Source organism: Labrus bergylta, chromosome 8, assembly GCF_963930695.1.
Source record: "Labrus bergylta chromosome 8, fLabBer1.1, whole genome shotgun sequence".
Lineage (NCBI taxonomy): Eukaryota > Metazoa > Chordata > Actinopteri > Labriformes > Labridae > Labrus > Labrus bergylta.
In genome coordinates, this window is record NC_089202.1 from 8,629,543 (window position 1) to 8,643,728 (window position 14,186).

Consider the following 14,186-nt stretch of genomic DNA (forward strand, 5'->3'; position numbering starts at 1 on the left):
CTCAACATATACCAGTGATCAAATATTATTATGGACATATTTCTGGTTTTCATGATTTCATGGCAGATTTTGTCATGTTTTCTTCATGTTGCCAATTAATTTATATATAAAAATTGTCCTGAGGGCCACGTTGAAGGTTGATGGGGGCTGCATGTGGCCCCCGGGCCGCCAGTTTCCCACCCCTGGTCCACAACATAAGATTGTAAACTTCATTTGTCATAAACACTGAAAATGTGATTCTAAAACCCTTTGTAGGGTTCAAACAGAAATGATGGATAAAAAAACAAGCCAAGAAAACCCAAATTCATTAACATTTTAATTGAAATAAAAAAATAAAAAGTAATCTATTTAAAAACTTAAGTTTACTTATATTTTCTCTGCTGAATGAAGAACATGCACCAGTTAAAAACATGTCCACAAAGCAGTATGAAGCCCTACTTCTGGAGAACGTGATAACAATATAAAAGTGATCAAAGAAGCCGCGGGGCTGAGGATAAAAAACTACAATTTCAGATTTGGAAAAAAACAAACGAAACAAGAAAAGCTTTCTTCATTAGGTGCTCGAGCTTTTATTTTGAAGTTAATTCTTCGGTTTCCCCGGAAGTGCAAGGAGCTATTCGAAACGAGTTAGGCTGCTGCAGGCTGAGGATGTGAGGACAAAGATTGCACCTGAGCGAAAACACACTGTGTCTGAAGATGACTGTAAATCTTATAGGAACAGTATTTACGTCGAACGTGTAAATAAGGCGTAAGTCTCAGGAGGTCGTGTGCAGAATAGCGTCTCCGAGCTACCTGTGTGTGATGCTCTACATGACGAATCCAGCAGTGAGAGTCTCGTAGCAGCGACAATGCTCAGGCCTGTCAAAACCGGCTTGTTCAGATCTTGTCCGTCACATCAATGACTATGGATGTCAGAGCAGTTCTGGAGTTTGCAACAGTCACCAGATGTCTGTCGCTGTTTCTACAAGTAAGTTTAAGGCTTGTTAGATCTGAGGACATAGTCTTAACCTAGTTTTAACCTTTTACCCCCTGTTTGGTCTCCTTATATGTTTGTATGTGGTGGCAAATGAATAGACCTCAGGGGGAAACAAACTACATGGTTTAGTAGGACATGAAAGCAAAACTGTGTTGGAGAATCTTAAGGAATGTGAATTATAATTTTGTACAACATTTCTCCTAAGGCTGTCTTGAATGCTGCCATCCCTGACCATGATGCTGATGCGTTCAGGCCCCCGCGGACAGAGGAGCCCCTCTACCTGGACTCCACAGTGGAGTGGTTGTTGGGGGGCCTCTCGCACTGGGACGCAGAGCACTTCCTCTTCATCGCTGAGAGAGGATACCTTTACGAGCACAACTTTGCTTTCTTCCCCCTCTTCCCCGTGGTCCTGCGAGGCCTGGCCGACACACTCCTGTGGCCCGTAAGCGGCTGGCTGAGCGTGCGGGGGCGTTTGTTGGTGGCAGTTGCTCTGGGCAACAGTGCCCTCTTCCTGCTGAGTGTGGTGGCCCTGCACGCGCTGAGCAGAATCGTTTTACAGGACAAGCGTCTCGCTCTTCTCTCCAGCCTGCTCTACTGCATCACACCAGCCAACGTTTTCATGACCGCTGGATACTCAGAGAGCCTGTTTGCGGCGCTAACATTTGGCGGCCTGTTCCTCCTGGAGAAAGGATTCACTCTCCGAGCATGCCTGGCCCTCAGCATAGCCACCGCAGCACGATCCAATGGACTTGTTAACATAGGATTTCTACTCTATGTTCCATCTCTGCACGCCATCTCCCAGATCCGTGTGTATCGCACAACAACAAAAGGCCATAGTAAAGTCTTCAGATATATTTGGGTCATTATCCGCCTCTTGCTAACCTCCCTCTTGGGAACTGCAATAATCGCTATTCCCTTCTGTGCTTTCCAGTACTACGGGTACAGGACGTTTTGCACGCCATCCGTCTCCTTGGAACGGATTCCCCCTCCTCTTTTGTCACTGGCTGAACGAAAGGGCTACCGAGTCCCAGATGAAAACGGTCCACCACCACTCTGGTGCATGAGACCACTCCCACTGCTTTACTCTCACATCCAGGATGTGTACTGGGATGTGGGCTTCCTCCGCTACTTTGAGCTGAGGCAGATACCGAACTTCATCCTGGCTCTGCCGATGGCTAACCTCGGCATCATGGCAGCTTATGCATACTTTCAAGCTAATCCAGAGCTGTGTTTGAGGCTCGGACTTTGGGAGACAAGTGCAAATAAAGGACTTGACAAACCCACCCCGGGAATGTTCAACCCCCGAGTGTTTGTGTATGTTGTTCACTCAACAGTTCTTCTGGTGTTTGGAACTTTGTGCATGCATGTGCAGGTAAGTCAACCATCTAATCATGTTCTCATTGTACATTGATGTCTGTCTGGTTGTAATAAAAACAACTGTTATTTATTTGATCTAACAATTTTAGGTTCTGACCAGATTCATGGCCTCCTCGTCTCCGGTGCCGTTCTGGATCAGTGCTCATCTGCTCCTCCTCAATGAACCTCTTCTTCATCGGAGGAAAACATCAAATCCCAATGTGCAGCTACAGACTCAATCCAGAAATGGATGCGATCACAAACCTCAAAACCCCATCATCGCTCTGCTGCCACACTTTACAACCTGTTCTCCTACCACGCAAAGCATCCTGGGATACTTCCTCTCTTACTGGCTGCTGGGCCTCGCTCTGCATTGCAACTTCTTGCCATGGACATAGTTTGTTACTCTGAGCTTTAAATGCAATATTTATTTGAAGGACTGTATACCAAACTTTGAATGATAAGAAATGTTTTTTTTTTTTTAAATACCAGTAATTGTAATATTTTCATTGCAATAGTATAATGCAGATTATTCCAGGTAAAAAAAAAAAAGGATTTGCCATTATTTATTCCTTTTAGAATAAAAAGAAATAGCTTTTGCCACAATTTCAGTAAAAAAAAAAAATCAAAGTAGAGAAAAGTAACAATACTCCGCCTCATTTTAGGAGTTTTTCGCCAAGTCCTGCATAGAAAGTATTGACTTAAATAAGGTTTTTTTTGTATGCCAATTTATTCATGCGCTAGAAAACAAATTAGATTTACACATCTCTGTTTTAATGGTGTTTGCAACAGTCTAAGGACAATTTTATCCTAAGTCATTTTGCACTGCATGTCTGGAAAAATCATTCCAAGTTAGAGTTTTGGGACTTTAGGGAATGAATTAAAAAATAAACATTTTGTTGACGTTAAATCATCCTCTATGTAAGTTTACTTTAAATGTGGGGGAGGGGGGCTTTTTTAGGCATAAATGTAAAACTGCTGTATTGTGTTTTGATGTACAGGATAATAACTGCCAAAGTTGCACTGGCAAGTTTAGCTTTGAATTTAAAGATTAAAGTAAATGTGAAAAACAATCCCGAGTTCATTCAAACATAAAAAGTTTTTTTTAAATTTTTTTTTTAATGCAACTTGTATGAACAGGTTTTCTTTGTCTTTTAGTACACTGATGACATTTAATTCAAACCACTAGAGGTTGCTGTTGTTCATGAAACAATGAAATGCAACTCAGATGATTGTAATGGTCATTTCAGCAATCTGCACTCAGTCCCTAAAACAAGCATACTTTAAAAAAGAAGAAACTGGAGGGGAAGATGCTGGTGTAGAGGGAGAGGAGAAAGATGGTTCTGATGGTGTCACAGACATGTTTCCCCAGCTTCAACTGCTATCTTCTGCCAGACAGGAAGTCAGCGATCTGCCTGTAGATGGGAGTCAGGCACATTCAGCTGGGAGACCTTGTCCTGTAGCAGAGCCGGGATTATGTTGTTGAAAGTAGAGCTGAAATCCTCAAACAGGACCCTGGAGAATATTCTTGCTGAGTCCAGACACTTAGGGAGAAGTGGAGGGCCAGGTTGACAGGACTGTCTACAGACCTGTTGTATCTGTAAGCAAACTGTATGTGGTCCAGGAGAGGGTCTGTGATGAGGTCTTTGAGGTGGTAAAAAAAACCTCTTTAACAAAGAGGTCAATGAAAAACCTGTGGGTCACCAGCGAGCTGTTTGTAAAGACTGAGAGATGATGATACGTCACAACGGGGCAGTTAGTTATGTTTCAGTGGGGACCCTAAAACCTTCTTAGTAAATGTCTCAAAATGTCTTTTCAGTTTGTCATGTAGCTAATAACGTATTTATAAGTACTGCCCAAAATATCCACTGTATCCATCTGGTTTATTTTTATGATACAGTTGGTGGGCCAAATCATGTAGGCTAATTCTTTCTGAACATGCCAACATTGATAAGAGAAACAGCAGGGGAGTGCAATAAACTGCTGCTGCAAATTCTGAATAATAAGATGTGCATAACAACATGCTTAGCTCATTTGAGAGAAAAAAAAGGAAGGAGGAACAGAGAGAAAGAGGGAGAAACAAAGATGAGATCCAGATTCGAAAGGGGAAAGTGGTAGCATTAAACCAAATATTGGCGCCTTTGTGGGTTCCTCCATAATCCCTCTCAATTTTGTCAGGAGGCCGCTTCATGGAGGAGGGAAGTAGAGGTGCAGGGGTTGCTGCAGACACAATTAACACCATCAGCTTACTGAAACATGTCAACTTATGTTTACCTCTTTTAATTGGGATATGTTGATGACGTTTTTGGGACTGTATTTTTTGTCCGTTTACTGTCGTCTGTAACTTGTTTGGCTTCCTGCAGAGCGATACAATATACCACAGATTGAGGTTTATCCATCATTGCAAAGTGAGAATATAGAAAAGACTTATAGACTAATGGTATAATGGAAGGATCCTACGAGGAATTTAACAAACCCGATGAACACATAATATTCTAATGTCTTTGAATGAAGATCAAAATGCTGAAAAACAATGTCCCCACTTAAACTGTGTCTTCACAGATTTTGATTTACACTATCTCCCTGTAGATTAATGCTGTTCTCAAATAAGGACACCTCCTCATCCCGTAATAAGGATTTAATCAAATTAAAGACAGGCCTATCTTAAAATTAATCTTGACATGAAGAAACAGGTTATGGTGTTTACACCGGCTGTAAGTGTTCTTAATGTGAATATTTTTTAACACTTCTTCTTAGTGAGACTACAGTTTTGAAGATAATATACATACAACTCCGCTGTCACAAGGACAGATACAAGAGATCTTTCTTACCGAAGGCCATAACTCTGTACAACAGCTCACCTCATGTGAGCAGAGAACTGTCATCATGATAATATCTGTCTCTCCTCACTGTAATCTGTTCTGCACATGTTAAATTTACAAATGATCCCTGCACTCATGTTCACTTCATTTGTCTGTCTACTCGCCGTTATATTGTGTAGTTTCTGCTTATTAAATGTCTACACTCATGCACTTTAACTTATATCAATACTGTCCATTTACGACTCTGTTTTTGCACATTTACATTCAATCTTCCATATTTAATCTTCCTATTTAAGACTAGTAATGTTTAGTTAAATCCTGGTTGTATATATTCCCATTCTTAGTTTTGATATTTTTAGTACTTATTTACTTTGTATTTAATATTATATTGTGTTTAAATTTGGTAACATTGTGTTTTTTACTCATATTGTGTGTTTGGATAACCTGCTGCTGTAACGCCACAATTTCCCAGTTTGGGATCAATAAAGTAATTCTATTCAATATGATATCTGATGCGAGTGTGTTTGCTTTACACGTTAAAGCTTTCAATATGCCACCAGAGACGGATCATAAGTTAACAGAGGCTGGAAAATGAATCGATCTAACAAATCATATTATCGCATACCGGAAGTGTTTGAGCCGTGTCAAGTCCGCGGTGAGTCCTCTGTGTGTACGTCAGCATCGACGTCACTACGTACTGACTGTAATTATAAAAAAAAGGAAACGTGTGAGTCGCCGCAAGAAGCTTGAGCAGAAGCCCGTTTACTGGAGTAATTCTGCGATAAAAGACGAGTTTATAATCTGTTATTAAGAATGGCTTTGGTTTAACTACCAAACATGGTAGTTAGCCTCGAACTAATTCATCTAGTGAAAGTCTGCAGCGGACAGGAATGGGTTTGTTTGTGCGCTAGCTAGCGAGCTAGCGTTAGCATTCAGAATGGGCATCTGAACGCTAACCGAACAAGCAAAAATCTCAGTGTACAATGACTGACTCTTGAGAGTGCTTTCCCCTGGACAACGTGTCGACAAAGGAGAGTTTCTTTTGTGCCTTTTTTTGCGTACCTCGGGAGGCGTGTGGATATTGTTTACATGATGAAGAACTGCGAGTATCAGCAGATCGACCCTCGGGCTCTGTCGGTGTTGCCCTCGTCGGCTCAGAACCACAACGAGAAGAAAGTGCAGCGTCCCCGGAGGAAGTGGGAAGTGTTCCCGGGGAAGAACAGGTTTTTCTGCGATGGACGGATCATCGTGGCCAGACAAAGCGGCATCCTTCCTCTGACCCTGGGCCTTATTGTTGTCACATGTGGCCTTTTCTTTGCATTCGAGTGAGTACCTGGACATTTCCTTAAATGCTTTCTAGCAAAATCCTACATGCTTTGTAGATCCATAATGATTATTTTGTTGGCAGTGTTCTATCTTTTGGGATTAAAGATGGGTGGTCTTTTTTTTTCCCCTTGACAGTTGCCCATTTCTGGTGAAGCATCTGACCGTCTTCATACCTGTGATAGGTGGGGTACTTTTTCTATTTGTGGTCTTGTCCCTGCTGAGAACCAGCTTTACAGATCCAGGCATCCTACCAAGGGCGACCCCAGATGAAGCAGCAGACATAGAGAAGCAGATCGGTAAGTCAAACCATGGACATGCACGCACACTCGCTGTGGGCCAGATGGGGTAAAAGAGCTTTGCCATATGGGGGGGGGGGGGATATGTGAGGGCCATGTTGTTGTTGAACTGCAGGCAAAGACCTAAGCAGCTTATTTTCTATGATAGGCGAAGACTGCAAGAGATGGACCTATATTTTTTTTGTGTTTATTATTTCGTCATTGTGTTATTTAAGGATTTGTAGGGGGGGCGGGCTGTTTTGATAGTGAAGTCTCAGTGAGCCTGCGTCATGTGCTTCTCTATTTTAAGATACCTCAGGATCCTCTACGTATCGCCCTCCTCCGCGGACCAAGGAGATCCTCATCAACCAGCAGGTGGTAAAGCTCAAATACTGCTTCACTTGTAAAACGTTTCGCCCCCCTCGGACCTCCCACTGCAGCCTGTGTGACAACTGTGTGGGTAAGGATTTTGTAAGACGTAAACACTTCACCCACCTGCACTAATTCTGAGCATCTTAAAATGACTAGCAAGAAGGAACTGCATGCACTGCTTAGCTGGGGAACTTTTGTTAGTTTGCTTCATATGTAGCAGGATGGAGGTAGTTCACCATAAAGAGAGGGTCTGTACAAGCTTTTGCAGCCATAGACTGTGTTTCCCTCGGGCAAATGTAAAGTTCTGTAGTAATACAAGGTATAGATTTAGATTACTTCAAGTCTCTATCCAAAAATCCTCAAAGGAACCCACAATAAACTTTTTCATTTCTCACAACCAAGAGTGTGAGATCTAGCCCACCTGTCACTACACTGGAATTAAATAATTGAATAAAGCCAGGATTGTTCATGGACACCTGACTCCTGTCTAGTTGGGTATTAAGTCTTTTACTTTTGTTATTTGGAAGATGTGTCTAATTGCTGGTATATGTGCGTTTTTTTTAAATTCCCCAGAGCGATTCGATCACCACTGTCCATGGGTGGGGAACTGTGTGGGCAAACGCAATTACCGCTTTTTCTACAGCTTCATCATCTCCCTGTCTTTTCTGACATCTTTTATATTTGGCTGTGTCATCACACACATCACCCTGCGTAAGTATTCCTACTTTGTATAAAGATGATCACACTTAAAACTCTTAATTTAGATTTCCATGTGTATGATTTTTTTTTTGTTTGTTTCCTCTCCAGGAACTCAAGCAGGCAAAAGCATTGTTCAAGCCATCCAGGAGAGCCCTGCCAGATATCCTTATTTTTTAAGTATAACATAATGAACCCGTGTATTAGAACAGTTTGTTTTGTCTTGCTACTTTATAGTGCCAAGAAGTAACACAAGTAACACTATTGACACTGCAATTCTGGTTGCTGCTCTTCAGCGTAAGCTCGTGCTTAATAGGATCAGAGAGTTAGCATTAGCAAAGCAGTGTTTTCAGGCTGACGACTTCCCAGTAGGAGGTTTGCTGCCTCATGTCCCGGTGAGATGATGTCAGTGGCTAGACATATATAGACTGCATGACTACTGAGTGGTTCCTTTGGATATTTAGACAGGGTGTGAGTTAATTTACTCATGGTACGCATAATGTGCATGACATCACAGTTTATGTCTGTGTCATTCTGGATTCTTCACGTGTTGCTTGTTTGCTGCCATTTTGACCTCAAATTTAAAAAAAAAAGAAGCTGAACGATTGATTGACTTTTCTGTAATTGCTGCTGCACACGCATATGTTGTCTTATTGTTTTATGATCAGTTTTTATTGTGTTCTGCTGGTTATACCATCATGCCTTAACTCGTCCTTTTGCACTGTGGTGGAGTTGGTGATTTGTTTCTTCTCCATCTGGTCTATTTTGGGCCTCTCAGGCTTCCATACTTACTTGATAGCTTCCAACCTCACAACAAATGAAGATGTAAGTATGAATATTTGAAATATATTTGAAAGTTCAAAGTAAGCTGTACCCACTCACTGATAGCTTACTTTATGTACGTGCTGTGCAGATAAAGGGCTCCTGGTCAAGTAAACAGGGTGCAGAGGATTCTGGGAACCCGTACACTTACAACAGTATAATCACAAACTGTTGTGCAACATTATGTGGACCCATGTCCCCAAGGTTAGTAGAGATCTCCCTCCCTTATATCTGTGATTGTGTTTGTTTAACCAGACATACCTTTTTTTTTTTAAAAGGCATAATTAACATTTCAAAATAAAAGCATCAGTTACAGCGTGCTTTAACGTTAACCTGTGTTCTGTTCTCCAGTTTGATCGACAGACGAGGTTTCCTTCCTGACGAAGCGATTCCCGTCGTTTCAGCCTCAGAGATCGAGCTGCCTCCCTTCACAGCCAAGAACGACTCACACATGGTAGGATGAAGCAGCTTGTGCTCCCTCCTGAGTCGTGACTGTCCAATAGCTCCAGTGTTGTTGTTGTTAGCCCCCCCCCATGTGCCTTATCCTCTGTTTGTATGTGTCCACACCGTCATCCTCCAGACCTCCAGCCTCAGCCCCTCAAGCAGAGCAAACATGCAGTACTTTGACTGTGTGTCCAGTGTTATGAAAGATTGATCTTGAATAATGAATGTCATATAAGGTAATCCTGAGTGGGCTGGAGTAAAATGACCAGGAGTCAGCTTGTGGTCCCTTGGAACTGACACACAACATAAAGCACAGAAGTAATTGCTAATTTAAGAGCTGACATTTAACAGAAACCTTAACTGAAGAGTGAATGAATCATAACAAAGCCAGCTGGAATAAAACTTCTGTGTAGTTTGTTCTTCGAGCAAGAGAAGCAACATGTCCTGGAAGCCACCTGTAGCACTGTTTGGCACCATTGAGCTGTTTAAATAAAACCTATATGTTCGAGTGTTGCTGAGTTAGCCTGTCACTGTGCTGCAGATGTATTATAGTAATCCGGTGTCGTGGGACACTAAACATGTTACATCGTTACACTTATTGTTGATTGTGTTTGCCTTCACATTTAGGTTGCTGTTCCTACCTCCTTGTTAATGTACCACTGGGTTTGCTTGTGTTTTTGAGTGGCTATGTGTGAACACAGAGAACTGGTTTTCTGCTTTGTATTTTATGTGTCAGCACTTTATCAGATCATGTCACACGCCTTCAATAACTGGTTTATTTTTTAACTATTCTGTTTTATTTTCTTTAAAAAAAGAAACCTCTACATCTCTTACCTTGTTTTATTTACCTTAAAGTTGTTCCTATATATTTTAAATAAACACTATTTTTGTATTTTGGTCTCTGTTTTGAGTCTGCTTCAGCGTTCATCTTTCCAGACTTTAAGCTGTTTTTATGATTTATTTTATGTTAATTCAGTGGGGTAAAATGAAGAATCTAAATGGGTTTATCTGTTTCATGTGCCTTTACTTTAACCCCAGGAAGAATGATCTGACTCTCAGTGTTTTATTGTATCCATCCCACCATGCCAGGAGGAGAACTGTCAGGATTTTGCTTTTTCCTGCACAGCCTGAAGGGCGTTGCTGCATGTAGACGGTTGATGGTAAGAGTAGGGTTGAGTATTAAACCAATCTCAACATCGCTTCAAAGCCCACTCACTGTGTCTCTTTCGTAACATACATCGTGTGGAATCATACTCATCTCAACCATTATTTTTTATTAATATAATGCTTTGTATTCCTGTTACTTCTAATATGACTAAGTCCAGGCAGATCTTGTGATTGTGGTTTACTTGTGAATGTGCATGCTTCACTACCATTCATTGTCTTCTCACTAACATTCACTCTCACTCGGCAAGGGATGGATCTGTTGTTTGAAGGCTGACGATCTTACTCTTGACTTCTCTGTAGTTGGACAGGATGTTTTCTTGAATCATGTGTGGGTTGTTTTTGTGCATGCATGGTGATGTGTAAGCAAGAAAAGATCCTGCACTGTAACTCCTCTTCTGCCTTTTATCAGAGCTAGAAAAAACGAGAAGAAGCGGCTTACTTCATTGTCTGTATCTATCTCCCTTCTTACGTGCTTCTCCATTCGAATCCACACCGTCATCAGTGCTTTCATTGCTTTCATTGCTTCCACTGTGCTTGATGAGCTCTAAACTAACCATTTTAACCATTTCAATGCATTTTGTCCTGTTTGGCCTTCATTAACACAACCTGATGATGCAGATGAGTTTCCCCTATTTCCTTGACTTCTCAGTTTTTATCCTCCTCACACAGTGCACTCAGAGCACCAAGGACGTGCTGGAGAGGGTGGTCAACTCCTTCGACTCCCACAGCCTGTGTCCTCCTGGGACACCAAAGACCAGTCCTCTCAGTGTGGAGGTCTCCAGCGCCACAGCACCTTCAGCAGAAGCTTCACCCTTGGCCGGCTGCTCAAGGCAGCAGGACGGCCAGCCTGTGGCTGCTTCCTGCCCACCGTTCAGTAGAAACAGCAAGAGGGACTCGCTGCACTCCATTAACCCGGCCTTCCGACTGGCTTCTCCCTCCCCGTCGATGACTCGCGCCACTTTAATTCTGGGCGATGTACCGGACCTTGGCTTTATCCCACTTCCCTGAGTTTTAAAGAACCCGAGGTGTTGTTGAACCTGTTGCTGCTCTGCATCTCTGGCAGTGTTTCCTGCTATACAAACTTTTTCATAGTGGTGGTCATGCTGTGTATTTCATTTGGTATCTCAAGATGTCACTGATGAGTTAAATTAGCATTACCTGAAGGGTCTTTATGTTCTGTGAGTTTTAGCAGCCCTGTCATTCGCTATTTTTTACTGTTTGGTGTCTCCACACTGGAGGTATATCTTAGTAATACTTTGAAGCACAATATAGAGATATTTTTTTAACACCTTTTTACAAAAATGCCCACAAATATGCCTCCACACCTTCCACAGAACACAAAGCCATACATCACAGCTACAGTGTTTCATCAGTTCTTGATCATATCTTTATGTAAACGGGTCTGTTGATACTCAAAATACAAATGTGGATGCAAGAGGAACAGAAGCAAAAGTAAAGATTTACTGAAGCTGCATGCTTAGATAGGGAGTCAGTTTACGACTTAGTCTTATGTCATGACTGAGCAATCTGAGTTGGAATAGGGACAACATGTTGTTGGTTTTATTTTTCATGTACACATATGGAGGTTTCTGCTGTAAAATCTGTGAACAGTTCTGAGTGACTTGAACACCTGATGAACTCTGAGACTAAATGGTAAATTGCTTGATGTGTGGGCCATCACTTTAGGAGACTTCAAATAAGGAGAAGAGGCTGAATGAATGCGGCACAGCTTTTTCATTTTATGACTGAATAGTAATCGTCAGAAATGTGTAGCCTTAGTTTCCACACATATGATCACATCTACTTTGTTGCTTTGTCATATACATTATACCAAAATCAAATTAGCTTCTGCCAAGCACGGTTTTGGATTGAAGTATTAATAACTGGGATGCTTTCATCTGTGGGATTATCTGTTTTGTTGACTGTACGCTGCCTGTCACTTGTGTGTTGGTGGTTACATTACAGGCTGAAGGTATGGACTGTGTAAGTCAGGGTTATGTAGGAATGTTGATTATGAGGCCAGTTTAAGTGCAGGACAAGTTGTCATTTTCATAGCTGTGACCTTTTCCTGTTAAACCTGAAACTTAACCCTCCAACTGAGAGAGTAGAAGGCAGGAGTTAGGCTGTGCCACTAGGGGGCAGCATGTAAATAAAGATGGTACGCTATAGTCAGAACATAATTCAGTTTAACCATAAAATAAAGGCCTTTTTTATGTTTTTATTTCTTTTTCTTATTGAGCATTACATCTGTACATAGGATGGATCCGTGAAAATACTTTTTCCATAGTCACTGGTAGCTTATTTATCAGTATGCATCATAACCCTTAGGTTGTGTAATATTACAAGCAGTGCTTGTATGAACAAACTTGTTTGAATTTTGTAGGATGTAACAGTGGAACTGTAACATTTGGTCAATAAAAATATCAGCTTCGTTGAATTTCTTTTTGATTCTTTTTTATATTTAAATATTTATCGTCTTCCCATACCAGGGTATTCAAATGAGCTCGTCAACTCTGAACAGATTCATGTCAAACTATGATATAGACCACAGTAAAAATCAGCAATAGTTGAGGTCATCTATTTGGACAACTCCTTCATGGAAACAATGAAGAGATGCTTGTGACCACGTGTTCAGACAGGCTACAACACTGCAATGTGTGTGTGAGTGATGTGGAGGGGGTTGGAATTAAATGTGGAGAAGATAAATAGTGGTAGCTGGTAAACTAAGTGCCTTTTCACAAACAGGCCATGTAATGTATACAAAAGCATAGTACACAGAGAGCAAGGTTTTTATTTTTTTTTTTAAAATCACTATCTGCGTTGTCCTCTCTCCATCTTGCTGGAGTCTGACTCCTATTTAATCAAACAAGTCTTTTGGACTTTAGCGCAAATATTTTTTTTCCACCTTGTTAATAGCCATTTAAAACAAGAATCCTCGTCCATAGTGTGCTTAAATGTTCCTTTGGCTCTGCTGATGACATGATGTTATGTGCCCAGGGTTATACTTTTTGCCTGTAATTATTGAAATTAAAAACTGGATAAAATATCCCCAAGGTCAGCGATCACGGAGGATGGACCGTGACAGCTGAGGTCAGAGTCTGATTGCACCCAGCTGTTACTACTGTGTGCAGGAAAGTGAGGATGTTGATGTAAGGTCCTCAAAAATTGCTTTTAGGAACCTATATTTTGCAGAAAAGTCTGCTTTTTTATTTTCTCCCTGTAGGCTGATGTTATTCACCTGTCAAAGAAAACAAAATGTGTGCTCTAAATGTTGAGTTTTTCTGTATCTTGTATCTTCTCAAAGTTGGAGAAGTAACTTACTCATGAATATTTGTTGGGAGGGTTATCATTTTTACTTTTACTGAGTGTTTTTATAGTTTAAAACAACGAGAGACAGACTGTTAATATAATTATTTCTGTTTTCAGAAGGTCAGATAGAGGTGAAAAGTAGGAAATGAAGAAAAGTTGGTTGTTTACTGTACATGTGAAAAGTATGTCATGTTCCTGAAAGAGAATGACTTCAATGTTTGTTGTAATTTTTCATATGTATCTTTTACTTTAGTTGTCTTTTAATCACTGAGGTGCATCAGTATAGCAACCTATATATCTTAACCCAACATAAAACAGATGTTTAGACTTCTTGCCCAGTGTCTGGCAAGAGGCTGCAGCCAAAGCATCACAGCAGCTGGGATGCATTTCACCCTCCGACTCCATGGCCTTGAAGAATCTAAGAAAACATTTGCCAGAGAAGAGAGATGTGAAGAGGAGTTTAATTAAACAACAGCAGAGATGGAACTAGGTCATGTGTGTGTGTGTAGCGGGTTTTAGTTGTCGGTAGAAAGTCGTCCCTGTCTGCAGGTGATTGCTGGCGTATGTTGTGCTCCTTAACCCCAACTGGTGTGGCACAGAGACAGAGAGGGCCACCCAGTC

General features: G+C 41.3%; 2 protein-coding genes and 1 long non-coding RNA gene across 4 annotated transcripts; 2 read left to right on the forward strand and 1 right to left on the reverse strand.

The window, feature by feature from the left end:
• Positions 1–596: 596 nt before the first annotated feature.
• pigv (phosphatidylinositol glycan anchor biosynthesis, class V) lies at positions 597–3,405 on the forward strand. Its single transcript, XM_020648948.3, has 3 exons — positions 597–967; positions 1,182–2,348; positions 2,443–3,405. The coding sequence occupies exons 1-3, from the start codon at positions 899–901 to the stop codon at positions 2,728–2,730; spliced, it is 1,524 nt and encodes a 507-aa protein (XP_020504604.1). The 5' UTR covers positions 597–898; the 3' UTR covers positions 2,731–3,405.
• Positions 3,198–5,857, reverse strand: LOC136179871 (uncharacterized). Its single transcript, XR_010666800.1, has 2 exons — positions 5,780–5,857; positions 3,198–4,552 (listed from the first exon to the last, which is right to left on the reverse strand). It is a non-coding gene; the product is annotated as an uncharacterized lncRNA (long non-coding RNA).
• A 21-nt stretch (positions 5,858–5,878) lies between these two features.
• Positions 5,879–12,693, forward strand: zdhhc18a (zinc finger DHHC-type palmitoyltransferase 18a). 2 transcript variants are annotated; one of them, XM_020648981.3, is made up of 10 exons: positions 5,880–6,479; positions 6,616–6,776; positions 7,066–7,215; positions 7,701–7,838; positions 7,935–7,986; positions 8,546–8,648; positions 8,737–8,849; positions 8,997–9,099; positions 10,179–10,249; positions 10,926–11,066. In XM_020648981.3, exons 1-9 carry the CDS (start codon positions 6,244–6,246, stop codon positions 10,218–10,220), a joined length of 1,098 nt encoding a protein of 365 aa, XP_020504637.2. In that variant the 5' UTR covers positions 5,880–6,243; the 3' UTR covers positions 10,221–10,249; positions 10,926–11,066. The 2 variants fall into 2 exon arrangements, with proteins under 2 accessions (XP_020504638.2, XP_020504637.2); XM_020648982.3 differs by lacking the exon at positions 10,179–10,249 and having other exon boundaries at positions 5,879–6,479; positions 10,926–12,693.
• Positions 12,694–14,186: the final 1,493 nt, after the last annotated feature.

What these genes read in the sequence shown, in the direction of transcription:
- pigv (XM_020648948.3), top strand. Translation starts at nt 899, where the DNA reads ATGACTATGGATGTCAGAGCAGTTCTGGAGTTTGCAACAGTCACCAGA. An exon ending in GTCTGTCGCTGTTTCTACAA is followed by an intron (nt 968 to 1,181) that starts GTAAGTTTAAGG and finishes ATTTCTCCTAAG; the next exon opens with GCTGTCTTGAATGCTGCCAT. An exon ending in CTTTGTGCATGCATGTGCAG is followed by an intron (nt 2,349 to 2,442) that starts GTAAGTCAACCA and finishes TAACAATTTTAG; the next exon opens with GTTCTGACCAGATTCATGGC.
- zdhhc18a (XM_020648982.3), top strand. Translation starts at nt 6,244, where the DNA reads ATGATGAAGAACTGCGAGTATCAGCAGATCGACCCTCGGGCTCTGTCG. An exon ending in AGACATAGAGAAGCAGATCG is followed by an intron (nt 6,777 to 7,065) that starts GTAAGTCAAACC and finishes CTCTATTTTAAG; the next exon opens with ATACCTCAGGATCCTCTACG. An exon ending in ACCTCACAACAAATGAAGAT is followed by an intron (nt 8,649 to 8,736) that starts GTAAGTATGAAT and finishes CGTGCTGTGCAG; the next exon opens with ATAAAGGGCTCCTGGTCAAG.